Source organism: Artibeus jamaicensis, unplaced genomic scaffold (assembly GCF_021234435.1).
Source record: "Artibeus jamaicensis isolate MK-2021 breed Jamaican fruit bat unplaced genomic scaffold, CSHL_Jam_final contig_354, whole genome shotgun sequence".
Taxonomy (NCBI): Eukaryota; Metazoa; Chordata; class Mammalia; order Chiroptera; family Phyllostomidae; genus Artibeus; species Artibeus jamaicensis.
The window spans coordinates 34,879,503-34,897,871 of NW_026521803.1; the positions used below are offsets into that span (position 1 = coordinate 34,879,503).

Sequence of the window (18,369 nt, forward strand, 5' to 3'; positions counted from 1 at the left end):
TTCATGTGATTAGCCACCTTTGTGTGTGTATTCACCATCTCCTCACACACACACACACACACACACACACACATACCATCTTCTTGCCCACATATTTCATACTTACCATAATATGTTCACTGTCACAGTTATGGTCTTCCTGAATTGAAAAATAGTTTGTTTATCTGCAGTTTCACAGTGTCTTATTTCAAAATCCAAGGCATTTTTCTTGGCCTTTCTGCCCATTTAATTTTCCTGATAATATATTTTATCTGTCTTGTTCTCTTGGGGCTAGATTTTGATTTGATATTGGTGGCATTGTAAGGAGTCCTAGTACCAGCATCTCTCTCTCATTTTTTTCTGCCAGATTTGACAATTCAGGGTCTTAATCATTCTCTTTCCTCTTTTTCATTCCTATCTTTTCCTTTTCTTCCATATTGGTGGTTAGTTTTTTATCTTTATCACTGTGAAAAATTCCCATGTGTTTACTTGAATAGCCAATTCTATGTCATATTTTAGTGAAATAGGTAATACTTTGGTATCATTCATAAGTGACAGCACTGTTACAACCCAGCCCTAAACTTTATTTTACAGTAGCTTTGCACTGGAAAGAAACATGAGCATTTTTATCCCTGATTGTACTTTTGGTGGCCTAATATTTTGATGCTGATATTTATTATTTAGATTTTTTTTAAATCAGTTTAGAACAACCATTTTTGATGTGGGAGATTTTTTAAATGTGAATACAACATTTGAAACATGCTGTTCATATATAATTATGTGTACAGTGTAGAGGAAAATTTGCTTGGAGGGGTTCACATGAGGTCATAGTTTCTATTAATATAGATGTTTCTATATTAATGTGAATTAATATATCCATGTTTTATCTTACATGTTATTACGAGTGCATTTTCTAGTTCTAGAAAATTTTAAGTGGTATCTAATAGAATGTTTTGACTGACTGCATTTAAAAATAGCTCTTGGTGAGGACACTACTTGGTAGACACACGTGTAACTGAGGGGAGGACGGGTCCCCACTAGGCCAGGGGACGGCTGGCGTGCTGCCAGTTGCCTGGGGAACGTGGAGAAGAGGCACAGACCAGGTACTTGGGAAAGGGTGTGTGACCGGTGATTTACTTAGCAATGGAGACTTCAGTGTTGATACTGGACCTTCTAAAGTACTGGTGCAGACAAAGGTGATTCTTTTTTTTAATACATTTTATTGATTATGCCATTCCAGTTGTTCTATTTCCCCCTTCATTCCCCTCCACTCTGCACACCCCCTCCCCCACCATTACCCCCTTTAGTTTATGACCACATGTCTCAAGTTCTTTAGATTCTATATTTCCCCTACTATTCTTGCCCTCCCCCCTATCTATTTTCTACCTACCATCTATGCTACTTATTTTCTGTACCTTCTCCCCCTTCTCCTTCTCCCACTCCCCTGTTGCTAACCCTCCATGTGATCTTCATTTCTATGGTTCTGCTCCTGATCTAGCTGCCCTCTTACTTGTTTTAGGTGTGGTTGTTGATAACTGTGAGTTTGCTGTCCTTTCACTGTTTATCTTTTTTTATCTTTTTTTTCTTAGGTAAGTCCCTTTAACATTTCATATAATAAGGGCTTGGTGATGATGAACTTCTTGAATTTGATCTTATCTGAGAAGCACTTTATCTGTCCTTCCATTCTCAAAGGTGATTCTTTAACCAGTAAATAAGGACTGCCTAGTTAATAACTTTTCCTCTAACTGGTGGTTTAGGTGCACCAGCTAATGTGCTTAAGATCTAAGAACCTAACAGATTAATAAAAGGACATAAAGAATTTGGGGTCTGCTAAATGTTCAGCAAGTGACTCTTGCCGAGATTAGAGGTAACCATATTATATACTGGCTCTAATGCCTGAATTTGAAATGCACCTCTATAAATTGACCCAGTGGCTCTTTTTTTAGCAGAAAATATTTTTATTTTAAATTGTAATCTCTGGTAGTTGGAAAATTATAAAATTGACCAAAGATAATGATTAAAGATAAATACTGAAAAGTCTGCCATCTGCCTTTTTGGTTAGAATAGAATTGGGCATTTATCTTAGGTATATTCAGAAGGAAGTTAGGTTTTGACCTCTTGCAATTTTTTTTTCAGGAAAAGTGTTTTTAAACAAATGTTAGTTGTGTTTTTAAAATTACTTAAATCATAATTAAGAATGTACGAGGTTGATGTTTTTGGTCTCTTATTTTATAAGAAATAAAATAGAAGGTTAAGAAGTACGGAGCAGAACCATTATTTGTCTCCTAGCTTAGACAACGCCTTCACCGTCCAGTGAAGAAACATGAAATCCTTTCTGCTGGGCAGAGAGGATGGTGCCGCTGGAGATGGGAACTTCCCTAACAGACCTGTGGGATTTGACTTTGGGACAGGTGCTGCAGCTTGTGGTTCTGAGATCTCTAAATGAGGTTATTTGCCTTTTCTATTTCTCTTTAAGCGTGTGGAATATGGAGAAAAAATTATTTTATGGTCATTGCTTTTTCCTTTGTGATGGTTTAGACTCTGGATAAAACAAAATGCACTATATGAAAGATACATGTACATGTGAAAGAAAAGTAACGTGAAACTATCTACTTGAACAAAATATAGTAAAATAAAATATATAAAGTCCTATACGATTTTTTTTGTCATTCCAAGTTCATTGTTTATAAATGAATGATTTTGACCTTATAACTATTCAGTTATGCTAGTTCTGAGGCAGTTTTAATAAGATTTACTTTTAATTTTATTTTAATTTTATTATTAAATTGGATTTCCACTTCAAATATTCACATAGAAGACTTTTTAGAAAAATCTTTTAGAAAATAGGCTTGCCAAATTTTAACTGATTTACTAAATTTTCATCTGCACTTGGAATACTATTTACTGTGGTTTCTTAAAAATATTTTATAAATAGGTAATGATGCACACATACTACAAAGGGCAAAAGATATTAAAGGTTATGAATGAAAAACAAGTCTCCCTTTCCCTGAAGGTCTCCAGCTTTTCTTAACCCTGAGTGCAGTGTCTTGTAATCCCCCAGAGACTTTCTGTGCTATGTTTTAGTACTTTAGGACTATATCATTTTAGTTTAATCTTACTCAAATAACTAATACATTTAAGCAACTCAGTGGTTAGAGATAGAATGCTTTTTAGATTTCAAGAGCAGTCAGAGGTAGGTTTGGGTGAATTTTCAAAATCTGAACTCTAGGCGCTTGGAAGCAAAATGAGTGCAGCAGGTGCCAGGGAAGAGCCAGGAAGCGAGCCACTGAGAGGGGGCAGGTGCTGTCCACAGCAGAAGCCGTCCCAACCTCCAGCGTGAGGGTTCCGTAGTCGCAGATGGGAGTGACCCGATCTCTTCCCTCCCACCCTCCAGCCAGGCTATTTACCTTCCTTGCCTATTCATTTTCCTTTTACCATAGCTTCTCGTACGAAGGAGTCCACTCTCCAAGACCCAAGAACGTTTTATTTTCACAGAAAGAAACTAGGCTTTGGGAAAAAAATTAGGAGAAGAAATTTTTAAAAATCAACAGTGCTTTACATTTTTTTTCCTTAATAAGCCAGGTAGATAGGATTGACCAGGATAAAAATTCCAGAAGTTAAAAAGTAACCCCAGTGACCCCAGGGTATAGTTCTTAACAGCCGGACTGTGCCAGTGCCTCTGCACGGAGCTCTCCACGGTTCCCCAGTCGGTTCCTGCCACAGGGGCTGCTTTTGGGAGTGTGGTCTCTGACGCGGAGCCCTGTGTGTGCGATGCAGGGCGATGCCATTTATTTCCATTTTAAATGCAGGCAAATCTATACTACGCATTTCTGGGCATATGAATAGGTAGGGGAAGCATTAAAATTAAACGAAGAGAGGTTAGTACTGAAATGGATTATTAGGCTTTGCTGTGGGGAGTGGGAAGAATGTGTATAGAAGGGAACAAAAAAAATACAACTTAAGTATCATGTTTTATTTACTTTTAGTAAGCGTATTTAGTATTAATTCTCTTATTGGCATGATGATTGATTTATCAGAGCTTTGTGCTACTGCTAGAACTTAATTCAGAATAGAATTTTTGGAAAATCTTCAAAGTTAATTGTTTAGTGTCAATAATATATGTTTCTCTGTGTGAGTATATAGGATAAGTTCTTTAATAGATTAATTTTTTCAAATTATTTTATTGTTGTTCAAGTACAGTTATCTGCATTTACCCCCCCACTCCCCCTCACCCCTGCCATCCCCACCTTAATAGATAGTTTTAAAAAATGATTATTTTTCATGTATGCCACGTTACAAAACATTTAAGTTCATATAATTTCCCAAAGTATCCAGAAGGGGGCAGCATGGGTTTGTGAAACTGGAGTGCCAGTTACCTAACCTGAATAGTAGAGTTTGCACCTTCATTTGACAGAATCAGATCCTCAGCTCCTACAGAGAGAGATGTAATCATGTGAATGGTATATGTGATTACATGTTTACAGTGTGGCTAATGTTCACAGCTGGTAAAAGCAATGAACAAATAAGGTTTTCTTTTTAATACAATGTACTTTTCATTCTGAAAAATTACCTAAAGTGTTTGCCTAAATTAGCTCTTATAATCTTCTTGAATTTGGACTTTTGTTATTGTTTTAACTTGAATGTTACATTTAAAAAACAACATCTGTAATTATACCACAATCTGTGAAGCCAAGCGCAGTACATTTTGTAAATGTAAGTTGAGCAAAAGCCAGAAGTAGACGTATCATTCATTAATTTTCTACATTATGTTACAGTAGACACAATGTTATGTAATATTCTTTTTTCTACTTAAACTTGCTAGTCATTCCTTAGATTCTGGGGTCAGGTGTTTTTATGTATTCAGTACTGTCCTTTTGAAGTTAATTTTTATTTTCTAAGTTAAATAATGCATTGTTGTATAAAGTACAGATACTTTCTAAATATGGTCTGGTCATCCTTCTGTGTCACTAAGTATATTCCAATATAATTTTTAATGTTACTCTGCAGTTTAGCTTATTTAATTTGATCAAAATTTTAGAATGTGGTGGGTGAAAATACAGCTAAGTGTTTTTGCATATCTGGAATAACTTTTTAGGGTAAATTCTTAAATATGTAGTTGCTGTATAAAAGGGCATGGTAATTTTTAAAGGCTTTTCAATAGGTATTGCCAGATTGCCCTTCAAATGCTTAGGAATGGGTTTGCACAAGCACCATGTTGCTCCCTCACTTCTCCCATTTACAGTCGTCTGGATCTCGCTCGTTTTCCCGGCTTGTGCGTGGCTGTGTGCAGAGCGGGTGTCTGCACAGCGCCCATTCTCATCTGAAGGCGCAGGTGTGTTCCCTGCTACCAGGCCTCTGCTGCTTGTTCATTCTGAGCAGTTTATATTTTATTGTCTTTAACTGCATGTTTTCCAGACTTTTACCGCTATTACTGTTGTACTCAAGATAAAAAGAGTAAAGTGTCCCTGCTGTGGATATTTTCTAGGTGTTTCAACATCACAGCAGACCCGGTGCAGGAGGCTGAGACTGCCCACGAGGCCCCAGGAGAGTGTGGGTGCGGGGCCTCCCCGCAGTGGCGAGGGAGACTGCGTGCTGGCCTGGCGGAGCTGCCACGGTGCCCGGCCCTTTAGAAATGTGGGGGCTCCTCTGTTTAGGGAAGGTTCCTTCAGATCTTACATCGTATCCTTGCTGGTAGGGAAGATGACATCGGCATGAAATTCATTTTTTTACTAGTCTGAGATGATTAGGTGCTAAACTTTGTGAACGAAACGGTTGATAATTTTAACTTTATTTTGGGCTGAAAAAGTAGTATGAGGCAAGGACTAATTTTCCTAGAGTAACTTATCATAAAGGGATTTCAAAATGAGTTAAAATTTTCTTTTAAAATGGCAGAAATTGTTAGAAAAAAATAAAATGACCTTTAAGGGAGCTATTGAATTAGGTACATCATATTTTTGAGTAATCCTTTATTTAGCAAATATCTGAGTGCCTGCCATATTCCAGGTGTTCGAGGACCAGGCATATACCAGTGGGTACGGTCTAGGCCCTATCTGATAGAATTTCACCCAACACCGGAGCCAGACTAGAAAACAGGCCATTGTAATGCGGCATCATAAACATTCTGACGGCTCTGTTCTGTGGCCTCTCCCCGATTACAAGGCCCTCCAGGAGGTCCTAGAAGCACTACTTAGTAGCCAGCTTTGGGGGTTTGGGAAGACTTTCAAGACAGGTGATACCTATTTGGATTTATTCCCTTTTAAATGTACTTGAATGTATTCAGATGTCTTGAATATATTTGAATGTCTTAGTTTTGCAGGTGTATGTGAAAGCACATGTGCGTGAACAGCCTCTGTTTGCAGAGGTGCTTAGTACGGCGCAGGCCCTGGGAAATATCGGGAGCCCTTGAGACGCTGTTCCGACCAGGCCCGATGGGTCTAATACGGCAAACGCTGACAGGAATCTGACCTACGTGTACATCCCTTTGAAAATAATGACAGAGAGCAAGGTCATGGCTTTGCATGTATGTGCCGCAAACCAGCTGTGTGTGACCCCGTTAGGGCACTTTATTGACCTTCACAAAACCTTTGGCAGCATGGCTGCTGAGGATCAAGGGGAAGGCTCAGCTCCATTTATTGCTTTGCTTGGGGTCTCAGTTGTGGGCTAGACACACCTTTCTTGCCCAGTGGTGGACCCTGAAGATTAGGTTTCTCTGTGTTCTTCAATGTAGATTTAAAGGCAAGCCAGCATCCTTACTAAACAAAGAGGTATTTTTGGCATATACATTCTATTAGTTTACCGCTAGGAAAGTGACACAGTTTCTTTCAGTATCTTCACTTGTAAAAATTGGGGTAGTATTTATTAACCCACTTGTTTCCATGAGAAAGGAAGAAGAAGTAGTTCATGGTTCTCTCCGAGGTAGGTAAATTCAGTGTTCATTTCTTAAAAGGATGCAGGTATGAGAGGGACATACAGGTGGGGGCCAAGCGGCGCATTCAGAGTTACAAGGTCAGATGGATGGTGCCATTCAGGTTCTAAGTGAGGAGTCCATACCTAGCAAGGGCAGGACCACCAGCCACGGGGAGTCCTAATTCAGTGCACTCCGGGGAGCAAGGCCCTGAGCTACAGAACACGCGTGTCCCTGAGTGTCTGCAGCTCCGGCTTTGGGTGTGGGGTTGGGCGGGAACTTTAGACAGTTGGCTGGCATGCAGAAAAGGGGAAAAGGGCAGCACTTTTAAGTTTCTTAAAACCTTAGAATATTTCTAGAGTCTGCAGACTTGGCTATCTCAGTCTCTAACAAATTATCTCACTTATTTAAAAAAGTCTTTTTTTCTCTGATACCAGTCTTACACTAAATTCTTCATTTATTTTATTTTTTTAAAGAAAAGTCCTGCTTTTCCTTAAAAGATTTCATTTATTTATTTTCAGAGGAGAAGGGAGAGAGAAATCAAGGGAGAGAAACATTGATTGTTTGCCTCTCATTCACCCCCAACTAGCTACCTGGCCTCCAACCCAGGCATGTGCTCTCCCTGGGAATTGAACCAGTGACCCTTTGGTTTGCAGTCTGGCGTTCAGTCCACTGAGCCTCACCAGCCAGGGTGAATTCACTTTTTAATTTGCTGTTTTACTAATAAGGGAGCAGTCAAAGAAAGGTGAAGTTCTGATTAGCCCACTCTTTCTTCATTTCTTCATCGTTATCTTGTACGTAGTAAATGAATGAAGGTATTAAAAATAGCCGCTAAAAGTCTTCATTTTCCTAATTACCCAATTAGAAAAAAACAATGAGTGTTTTTGTTAGACCGCATGATCTTATCTCTAGAATAGCTGTTGAAACAAACACCTCTCCCTCTCTCTCCCCCCCTCTCCCTCCCAGCCTCCCTGTCTCTCTCTCTCTCTCTCTTTAAAGAAGGATGGGCTATGGATTGCTGAAAAAAAAATTTGATCTATAATAGTTTTGTGAAAGTGTGGAAATGAAACCAACATTTGTATGCTCTTGTGTTCCCCTTATGTAAGATATTTAAAGTGATGAATGATGCGTCTTAAATGCACATTTACGTTCTGGGAAGCACATAATGACAGAGGGGAGCGGGGCTGATTCGTGAGTGCGAGGAGTTGGTCGTGCATAGCTCGTGTCCCAGTGGACACACTGAAAAGGGGAGACGGGAGGCATGTTCAGATGTTTAAAGAATATGCAGACAGAGAGAAAAATGTCGGGGCAGCTAAGAGATTGCTTCTGAAATGGTATGCGGGAAAAGGATAATTTAGGTTAGCAAACAAATGAGCAAAACCAGAAAAAAAGACAGTCTACACTGGGAACCGCTGGAAAGCAAATCATCTCCCCCGAGAGCTAGCGGACGGGATGAACTAGCTGTCTCTAATTTCTGTAATTCATGGCAGATGCTTAGGAGCAGGTTGCATGAGGGGTTTCTGGGAATGGCTGAAAGTGAAGTCTTGTAAAACGCTAAGGTCAGGCTGCCGGACCTAGGCGGTGCCTTCCCACTCCGCCAGCTTCTCTGACAGCTTTCTGCTGCTCAGCACTGACGTTGGGAGAAGACTATTTACTGGCAACTTCCATGAGAGTTCGTTTGGTTTAGAATCAGAATCCTTTGAAAAATAATTAATGAACCTCAGAATAATGGTTTGGGTCCAGTACCTTCCTGCCTTTCATTCTACTATTTCCACCTAGATAAAACAGGAGTTTCTACTTGGTTAGATATTCTGTTGCTACTTGTCAGCCTTTGCTTTTAATTAGCTCTCAAATTGATGCCTGTTACTTCTAGGGCAGAATTAATCGTGTTCAGAACATGAATTTGGTTAATTTTCACCTATAAAGTGCCAGCCAAGTTGGTAGGATGTTTAGTCCATGCTGTGCAAGTTCTGTTCCATGACAGCAAAAAAATTTAGGTGGCATTTATGTGTCAGTGGATGCCCGCGGTTGCTGCAGTGGAATATGTGAGACAGTTAATGGGGGTAAGGGAATAAATTATTAGAGCTTTTGTTTATGCCACTTTTTTAACATGAAAAAGTTTAGCTTCTGAACATCTGCGAGATGGAAGGACATCAGTGCCTCACTTGCTTCATACATCAGATGGGCACATGTCACCTTGGGGGAAGGGCAGAGCTGCCACCTCGAGGACAGTGGCAGCTTGCTCTCTGGGGTGTGCTTCGGGGAGCTGCAGAAGACCTCGCGGGATTCTTAACCCAGGGCAGGGAAAATAAAGATGGAAGAGACTTCCCGTGAAAACTAAATCTTTTCATCAGCCACATTGTGAGGTTCAGACAGTGGTCATCTGATCACTCTGGCAGGGAGGCATCTAAAAATCATAATTATATAAAATATGTATGTCTACTACCACCATAAAACCTTTTTAAAGATACATTATTGTACTTGCAGGTATTGACTAATGCTAATATGAAGTTGTTAAAAGTTGTTAGCAAGACATTTATGAAAACGCTTCTTCTTAAATTTGTTCATTTAAACTTTGAGGCCTCCTTTTAAGATATATATATTTGTGTTCATGTTTTATAGTATGCATGATTTATTGGCACAGTACATATGTAATTTACAAATATACATATAGCGGGAATACTTTGCAAAACTTTTTAATGAATGGATGTGTGATCAAAAAAGTTTGGAGCATAAATGCTTTTCAAATAATTTAAAGATACGAGATTTACATTATTTAGTTGTTTTATTATTTTAAGTATACAACTTAAATGTCTTACACATTATTTTGTTATAATGCCCTGATGTTAAATAATGGTTTCCAGTTGAAACGAAAAGACGTGAAATATAGTGGAATTAATCAAATTATAGAATCATTCATTGCTGGTGAAGAAAAGGTTCATAGCCAAGATCTTTGGGATATAATAATAGTAATAATAATAATAATAATTCCACTCATTTGTGGGGAAGCTGGGCCTAAATCCAAGTGAGATAGGAGTTATAAAATATTCCTTAAGAAGTGCTTCTTTAGTAATTTTGAGTACAGGTAAGAAGAAACCAAGGTAATGGTGTTTTGGCAAATCTTTTAAGCACCTTCATTTAACAGATAGCTGAGAATTATTTATCATTACTATGTCCATTGTTGAATGAGAGTCAATACCAAAGTGGTGCTTGAACATGGTCTGTTTCCATCTTACATGTAAATAGGTTAGACATGTGCTTTGTTCACACCGTTAACTTGTTCTCACACAGCCTGCAAAGGTAACCATCCGCTCAGAATCAATCAGCGGGACCAAAATTAACGAGGTTTTACTGTACTGGGCCATTTCCACCGTAGCCAGTTCCCTTCACACGATCTGGACCAGCGTTTTCTTAAAAGAAGAAAAATTAGATTTATTTTAATCCACATTTAAAAAGCAAAAAACCATCTTCTCTTGTGAGTTAAGTACCTCTAATAACTATGCTTTCTTGGGCTCAGTAATATTGATTTTTTTTTTGTTTTCAGTTTTGATTATTTTGGCTGTTTCCAGACTGTCGCATATTACAGTAAAGCTGGAGTTAACTCTTCGGATGCTTACTTTCATTCACAGGGGCAACGCGTCATTTTTATTGTGGGTAGAATGTGTCATTTGCCAAGTTTCATCATTATTGAACGATATGAAAGAAGAGCAGGACTTTTCTTTAAGACATACTTATGTAAATATATGTGTTATAGAGAATCCATCATGTGGAAGCAAAAAGCTAGAATTTTTGAAATTGTAGTTCTTTGTTTCCCTTCAGAAAATTACATCTACTTATTAAAGCAGATCGTATGATACTATTTAATATTTGGTGTGCATATCCTTTATTTTTACTAATAAGAGTGATATTGTAAAGCTTTGAAATCTTTTTATGAAGATGGATTGTGTTTTCTTGAAGTTTTGAAAGTGTCCACCTGCACATACGTGGGGAGGGAATAAGTTTGGACAGTGAACTTGCAGGATTTGATGCAGAAGGTCAGCTTTCCTCATAGGAACGGGAAGCCTTTCTTCCTTGTTTGTTTAATGTGAACAGTTACAAACTATAGTGAGACATATTTGTCAGTTTTCTGTGATCTCAAATGTTGCAATCTACCAACAGATAGTAATTTGAGGAACACTGAACACAGTAAAGAATATTGGTAAAAATGCACTTTTTTTCAAAAAAAAAAAAAGGAGAAACAAACTTTGCCCCACTCGTGCCTCATTTTGTCTACTCTTTGAAAAGGAAAGCTGAGAGTGTGTGAACATGAATGAAATGACAGTGGACTTGGGGCTAGCAGGTAGGCTAGTTTAGGAGTATAGCTTGAACTCAGAATTAGCTCATTCTAAAGAAGATGTTGGAGAGTTTGAGTCTAAGTAGCAGAACAAAAGCGAGTGACGGGTGCTGTGCCTGCTGGGGCAGATCACTGTCTGCCTGACGTGTGTGAACAGATGGAGAGGTAATGCTGTTTAGGAATTATTCTCTTTAATCTTTTATTTTACAGTTTCAGTTGACCTTCAGTGTTATGTTGGTTTCTAGTGCACCACACAGTGAGTTGACATTTAGATAACTTATGTAGTGATTAGTCTGGTAAGTTTAGAACCAGGGCTATGGGAAATATTCTTTTAGTTAATCACACGCAAAGAAAAAGATCGCTGTTAAATTTCTGTTTCCTCTGATGAAAGAAATACATTAAATGACCACTTTTTGGCAGATGAGTGTTGCAAAATTGGAAACAGCAGTTAACCATGAATGTAGCATATCATTCCTTTTTGTAAGTTGAATGATGGATACATTTGATAAATACAAAGCCAGCACTAATGGTAATCTGTAGAAATGCAAAGCATCCAGTGTGTTATCCTGGGTTAGCAATGCATGTCTGGTGAAACTCCCAAATGTTCTATGCAGTGGGAGATAACTGAAAATAAAGGCATATATTATTATGGTATATATTTCACCCTGTTTTATTCTAGCATTGCCTGTATTTAAATGAATTTGTTGTAGTTTGTCACTTCATTTTGACTTATTGCTTCATTATAAAGCTAATCTTTGTGTGCCACAAGTCACCTACCCTCCCGTTCCTTAATATATCCCTTTAAAGAAAAATCATGTTATGTGTTTTAATTGAATGCTTATTAGGAAACATGAACTAAGGAAGCTTAACAAACGCTTGTTTAAGAAAGGTCTAGATGATGTTTTAATAAAGGTTTATAACATGATCTTTCTGAATTTAATTTTAACTTTTAAAATTAATAAACACTTGCTATTATATTTATTATAGCATTTAAAACACCCATAAAACAAAAAGTACAAATAAAACAAACACAGAACAAAAAGCTAAAACACCTAAATTTAAGAAAAAACTTAATGGGTAAATCTTAATATCTTTGTTTTATTAATGTTTGCTTCATTCGAAAATTGATTGTAGGTTTTTTTCAAAAAAAGAAACATTCTTCAGTAGGATTAAAAATAAAGCTACCCATGGTGAAAACAATGAGAGGAGAACGTAGACAAGGCCACTGAGACTTCACACACAGAAACGAATGTCCAAGATCTGGTGCTGTTACGGACAGAAAACTGAGACCTGAGTTTCTTAGTAGCCAAAACATAAAAGGAACTAGTTATAGCAGTTTCCCCAAAAGTGTGTTCTTCAAAAACTAGGTCTTGCCCTGGCTGGTGTGGCTCAGTTGGTTGGGCGCTGTCCTGCAAACTGAAAGGTCACTGGTGCAATTCCTGGTCAGGGTGCATGTCTGGGTTGTGGCTTGTCCCCAGTTGGAGCATGTTTCTCTCTGACATCAATGTTTCTCTCCCTCTCTTCCTCCTTTCCCCTCTCTCTGGAATCAATAAAAAGAAAATTAAAAAAATTAAAAAGAAAACCTAGCTCTTATAAGATTACCGTAGTCACCTACACTTGGAGGTGAGTGCTGGTGTGTCCTTCTTGTGCAGATAATTATATGCACATCCGCATGCCACAGGCTCTCGGAAGCTCTGTGGATAAAAATGATCGTAACTTGTGTTTCCCATTGTATATTTGACCATGTCCTCCCTTAAAAAAAAAGCTGCTATCTGTCAGCATTTCTCATTCAGTGAGATACACCAGTCAGTGAGCTGTTCTTTAGCTGAGAGAACAGGCTGTTCTGCTTAAGGGAAGCCCGGCAGGCTGAAGTTTGAGAGGCTTCCCCCGTGGGCGCCATAGCAGAGGTAGTGTATGTATGTGCAGAGCAGTGAGCCTCTTCCTCAGTAAATACCCACAATATATACAATGACGAGTTTTAAGGCAGCTGTTTCATATGGTTTCACCTTAGTGTGAACTAAAAGCATGGTCTCCTAAGTCGCTAAAAAGCTAAGCTTTCAATTGCTTATCAATTGTCTGAAAAAGTGAAAGACTTTAATTTTTAATTTCCCAGGTCGTGGGGTGTGTTTTCTGTTGCTAGTGGAAAATCTTTACCATCTTTGTTCCATTATTTATATTTCATCTTGTTCTAAAAAGGAATGGAAGGACCCAAACTGGAGAAGAGCAGAAAGGACGCAGCAGACTATTTTAATTGGCTGCTGTGCATTGCAGCGGTGGTGCACCTGCTGACATTTTAGACAGAAGCTGCGGAGCGTGTCTGCTGATGACACAGAGTATCTGTGCTTCTTCAGAAGCGGCTGTGGCCGAGGGACCGTGAGGGCATTGTTTTTGAGCACAGGAGCAGGGGAGGGCCTGGGTCTAAATGACAGTCACAAACAGAAAGAAGCACCGGGGAAAGCAGCCCTGGCAGCTAACAAAGGCAAGTTCACACTGTGGAAAGAGAACACAGAATAACAGATCAATTTTTTCCCCCGGCTTTGCCTGCTCATATACAGCAGTCATCTTAGTAAGGTCATCTCCACACTTAACAGCAGATTCTCCAAAGCATCTCTCCCACCCTTAATCTAGGATTAATTCAGCATTTTTTTTTAGGGTTGTGATGATCGAACTGGGTGTTTTACGTATAACATAAAGGAACGTATTTTCAACACAACCAGGTATCGTGGTCGGTTTTCAGGAGTAGCGACTGCGCACTTAATTTTGATTTAAGTTGTGGGGGACAGGATCCATTTTATTCTGAATGGGATCTAAATATAATTAAGGTTCATTCTCCTTTTCAGGCAAGAGTGCAGCATTGCGTCTGCTCTGTGGCCAGTGACCACTCAGTGGGACTCCTGAGTCTGCGAGAGAAAAAATGCATTATGCTGGCGTCTCGTCATCTTTTCCCCATTCAAGTGATTAAGTGGAGGCCGTCTGACGATTACCTGGTAGTGGGGTGCTCAGATGGCTCTGTGTACGTCTGGCAGATGGACACTGGTAAGAACAAGTGTGGAGAGAGAGACTCGGACTTTGCATGTGTGCATTCGATTTCCTAGAAATTAAAAATCTTTTATATGAGGGGGAAAAGCCCTGAAATGTAACAAGATCGCTACTTTTCTTTTCCATCACTGCTTTTTCTAAGTGTTGTACTACACTAAATATTGGGGGCTGGCCAATCTTTAAAGGGATGTAATTGAACACAATATACACATTAGGATAGACATACGGGTAATAGACAAAAAAAATCAGTGATTATATGTAATTTATGAGGCAAAATGTGAGCAAGATAAAGAAACCATTTTTTGTCTCAGATTCATAAACAGTGGGAAAAAGAGAAAATCTTTTATTTGAATAGTAGAAAATCAATACTGGGCAGTTAATAGTAGGAGGTTGATTGACATGAAAGTTTTAAGTTCTAGAGAGATTTAAATATCAGTTTCAAAGATTTTATGTATAGGGCATAATATAGAACAAGTAATGCTTAGCTTAAAAGTATAGGCAGCGATATATCATGTTGAACATAGTATCTCCTTGTCCCTGGGAAGTCTTTAAGTATGTACCTAAATGTGTTTATTCGTTTAAGTTTTTAAAAACACATTTTAGTCTAATTAAGTAATCAGGCACTAGTGATTAAAACCTTCCTTTCCTAGTTGTACTGCATAATATTTCTACTAAATGCTTTTCCTTCGCTTCATCTTATTTGTTGGTTTGAAACGGTTCTTGTTGAAATCGCAGCATGTACGCATTTCTGCCTGCACTGTGGTCCAGCCGGAGTTCTCTTAACCGCTGTCGTTGGACCAGAGCTGAGCTCTCGGCGACCTTTTCTTTCAGAGTTCTCACTTTAACTGCCAGAGCAAAGGCAGCCTTGAGAAGACGGAGCCTTCCTGGGGGTGTCAGACGGCTTTTGCATCTATCTTTTCTTTTTGTTCTCTGATCATGCAGGAGACACATACCTCTTGTCAAATTTTAGAGACAAAAAGTATTAGAAAAGGTGAACCCAGATTGCATTGCTGAGTGGTAAACGTTAACATTTTGGCATATTTTTTCCTCGTCTTATTCGTGTGCGTTTTTAAAGCCAGAGTTGCTGTCATATGACACATGTGACTTTTACGCACGAAGAGTGTGCTTTGGGGTCCTTTGGCTGCATCCCGTCTGCCGCACAGCGCAGGTTTGGGTCTGCCGACTTGGTCCGCCCCAGCATCCAACTGAGCTGGGTTTGCCTTTGGCTCTGGACTCGCCGCTTGGTGTGAGTTTAGAACTGACCACTCACTGGCACCGTGACCTGCAAGTCCTTCTGTCCCTCAGCTTTAAATGAAAAGTGAAGACAGGAATAGTTCCTGTTTTCCAGTGTTGCTGGGAGAATGAAATGTCACAATGTCCACCTGTGGCACAGTACACGTAACATGTGTATGTGTGCGTGTGCTTGGGTACATGTAGGTTTCTCTGTGTGTACATGCGTGTGTGTTATTGAAGCAATGGGCTGCTTGACCTGTTACTTTGTTGAACTTGGGATTATACAACCTTTAGAAATATATTCTTTGGAAATTAATATTAAATAAAGTTCTTCGAGCAATAATGACATCATAAAGTGCTCTTTTGAAATACTAAAAATATTAGTGAAGTATTGTTATATCTTAGATACAAAACTATGGTAAACTTGCCTAGGACTTAAAAATGAAATACATATGATAAAGGAAGGTGGTATTTATAGTGTTCCTGAATTTTTCAGACATATGCGTAAGTAATGACACTTGAATATTTCACATAGTTTAAATTTTATATTCCTTACTAAAGACAAAGTTACTTTTCCAGGAATTTCCCTAGAAGGAAATGACAGCTGGCCCCCACAGGCATGCTGGGAAGTGTTATTCCCATAATTAGCTTAGTATAATTCAGCCCATTTTAGATTACACAATATGTAATATTGAACACTCAGAATTCTGACCTTCGGGAGGGTTTTTGGTAAACTCTTAGGCATAGCGCGGCCAAACTGAGGTAACCGTGGAGCAGCAGAATTTATTTTGGACATCAACCGCAGTGGGGAGTGTGCACACTCTCTCTTCCTCCTCGCTGCTCAGGCTTTAACTAGGGATGTGAAAGTCTCCGGGGAGTCAGTCAGGCACATCCGGGAGGTATTCGCATTATTTATTTATTAAATTTATTTATTTATTAAATAAATTAAAAATGAGGCTACATAAATCAGTTTCAGCCGAAGTTTGATGCATGGAGTGGATTAAAACTCCGAGGAGGTGCTTTATCCCTCTTCTCAGTGTTCCGGGAACGTATTTTTACAAGTGAAGCCGCCCTGCACCGAGACTGCTCATGCACAGCGTGTATTTTCTGTCTGCCGTTGAATTATGCTGGTGCTTCTACCTCGTGAACACTTAAAATGGTATTTTCTGCCCTGGCTGGTGTGGCTCAGTGGATTGAGTGCCAGCATGAGAACCAAAGGGTTGCTGGTTCAATTCCCAGTCAGGGCACATGCCTGGGTTGCACACCAGGTCCCCAGTAGGGGGCTCACAACAGGCAACTACACATTGATGTTTCTCTCCCTCTCTTTTTTCCCTCCGTTTCTTCTCTCTAAAAATAAATAAATAAAATCTTTAAAAGATGTATTTTCTTTATACTTTTATGTGTCACTTTCTTTCCATTGTTTTCCCCTTCAGATGGGAAAAACAATCTGCAGTATTCACTTCCTAATGAAATGAGTTTGGAGCTAGTCATATAAAAGTTAAGTAGAGAGAAGTTCAGAATCTTTTGTTCTTTTATTGTGTCATCTTTATTAAATGCAAGAGTGGTGTGGATGCCATGGCAATTGTTCTTCTGTCACATGTCGGGGTAGTTAGAAGATGAGTCAAACCACAAGCCGCAGGGTATGGCCAGGGGAAACTCTACCCCTGCTTAGGAACTCACCGAAGGTGGGCCACGGGCCTGGACGGTGTCTGCCTCCACCTGGAGCTGTTCTGTGCTCCAGCCACATCTTCTCCTGTCATGTTCCCCGTAAGCAAGCCTTTGCCACAGGCCTTTGCCAAGGTCAAATCCTGTCTGTTTGGGACATCGTGACATGCTTTAAATAATGACTGGTGTTACAAGATGTTCTTTTTATCTGAACAGTATGAAGCCTCAACAGCATCCTCATCTGCCCATTTTTATCATCTTTACTGGGTAACGAAAGGGACTTTCACATTATAAGCCTATTTCTGTAAGGACAGTTATTAGGTGTTTTCTGTACAAATGCAAACACCAAGAGTGCTTGCCAAATACTACTACAAGTTAGTGTATGAAGTCTTGTCAGTTTACTTTGTTCTGTTATCATTTTTTAACATGTATTCTCTGTCCCTCCAGGTTTTTGAAAATATTCTTTTTTTGGTATTTATTTCATAAGTATGCATTTGTTCATCTTTTTAAACTTTATTATTTAATAACATGTAGCACAGAGTTATGAATTAATATATGTTTATGTCTACTTAAAAGGGCATATAAGGCATGGATAACCAAAAACTTTTTAAAAATTGTACTTTTTGAACATCTTGGTAAAACCAAGTATAATCAGAGAGATGTTTTCCCCTCTCTGATGACTCACTCTGGAATTTTGAAGGAAGATGTTGTCAGAGTAGAAGTACATCTGTCTTTACTACCTACACCCGCCCCTTAGGACCCTCATGTGCAGTTAATTACTAAGCCCTGCCCATTAGGTACCCCGCCCTCCCTCCTTTCTTTCCCATGTATCATTAACTTAGCACAGGTGTGAAAAAATAGAGCCCTGTTGTTACTGGTTTCTTTGTCTTCTTTTCTTCTTTTTTAAAAGGATATTTTCTTTTAAAAAAGATATTTTATTATTTTTAGAGAGGGAAAGGGAAAGAGAAAGAGCGGGAGAGAAACATCAATGTGTGGTTGCCTCTCATGCGGCCCCTACTGTGGGGCCTGGCCCACAACTCAGGCACATGCCCTGACTGGGAATCAAACCACAGTGGCCTTTTTCTTTGAAGTCTGGTGCTCAATCCACTGAGCCACGCCAGCCAGGGCTATTTTTCCTTCTAACCCATCCTTACACCGCTGGCAAATCAATTTTAGGAAGTAAAACAACACTTGGTTTATACCACCGTCTTAATGG

The 18,369-nt window shown here is 39.1% G+C and overlaps 1 protein-coding gene across 4 annotated transcripts in view; it reads left to right on the forward strand.

Annotated features, from left to right (window-relative positions):
• The window catches only part of WDR7 (WD repeat domain 7), a 292,206-nt gene that overhangs the window by 38,541 nt on the left and 235,296 nt on the right, over nt 1–18,369 (forward strand). For all 4 annotated transcript variants that reach the window (XM_053664157.1, XM_037151997.2, XM_037151995.2 and 1 more), the window contains exon 14: nt 14,057–14,252. In XM_053664157.1, the coding sequence (XP_053520132.1) occupies nt 14,057–14,252 (196 nt within the window). The remainder of the gene's footprint in view (nt 1–14,056; nt 14,253–18,369) is intronic.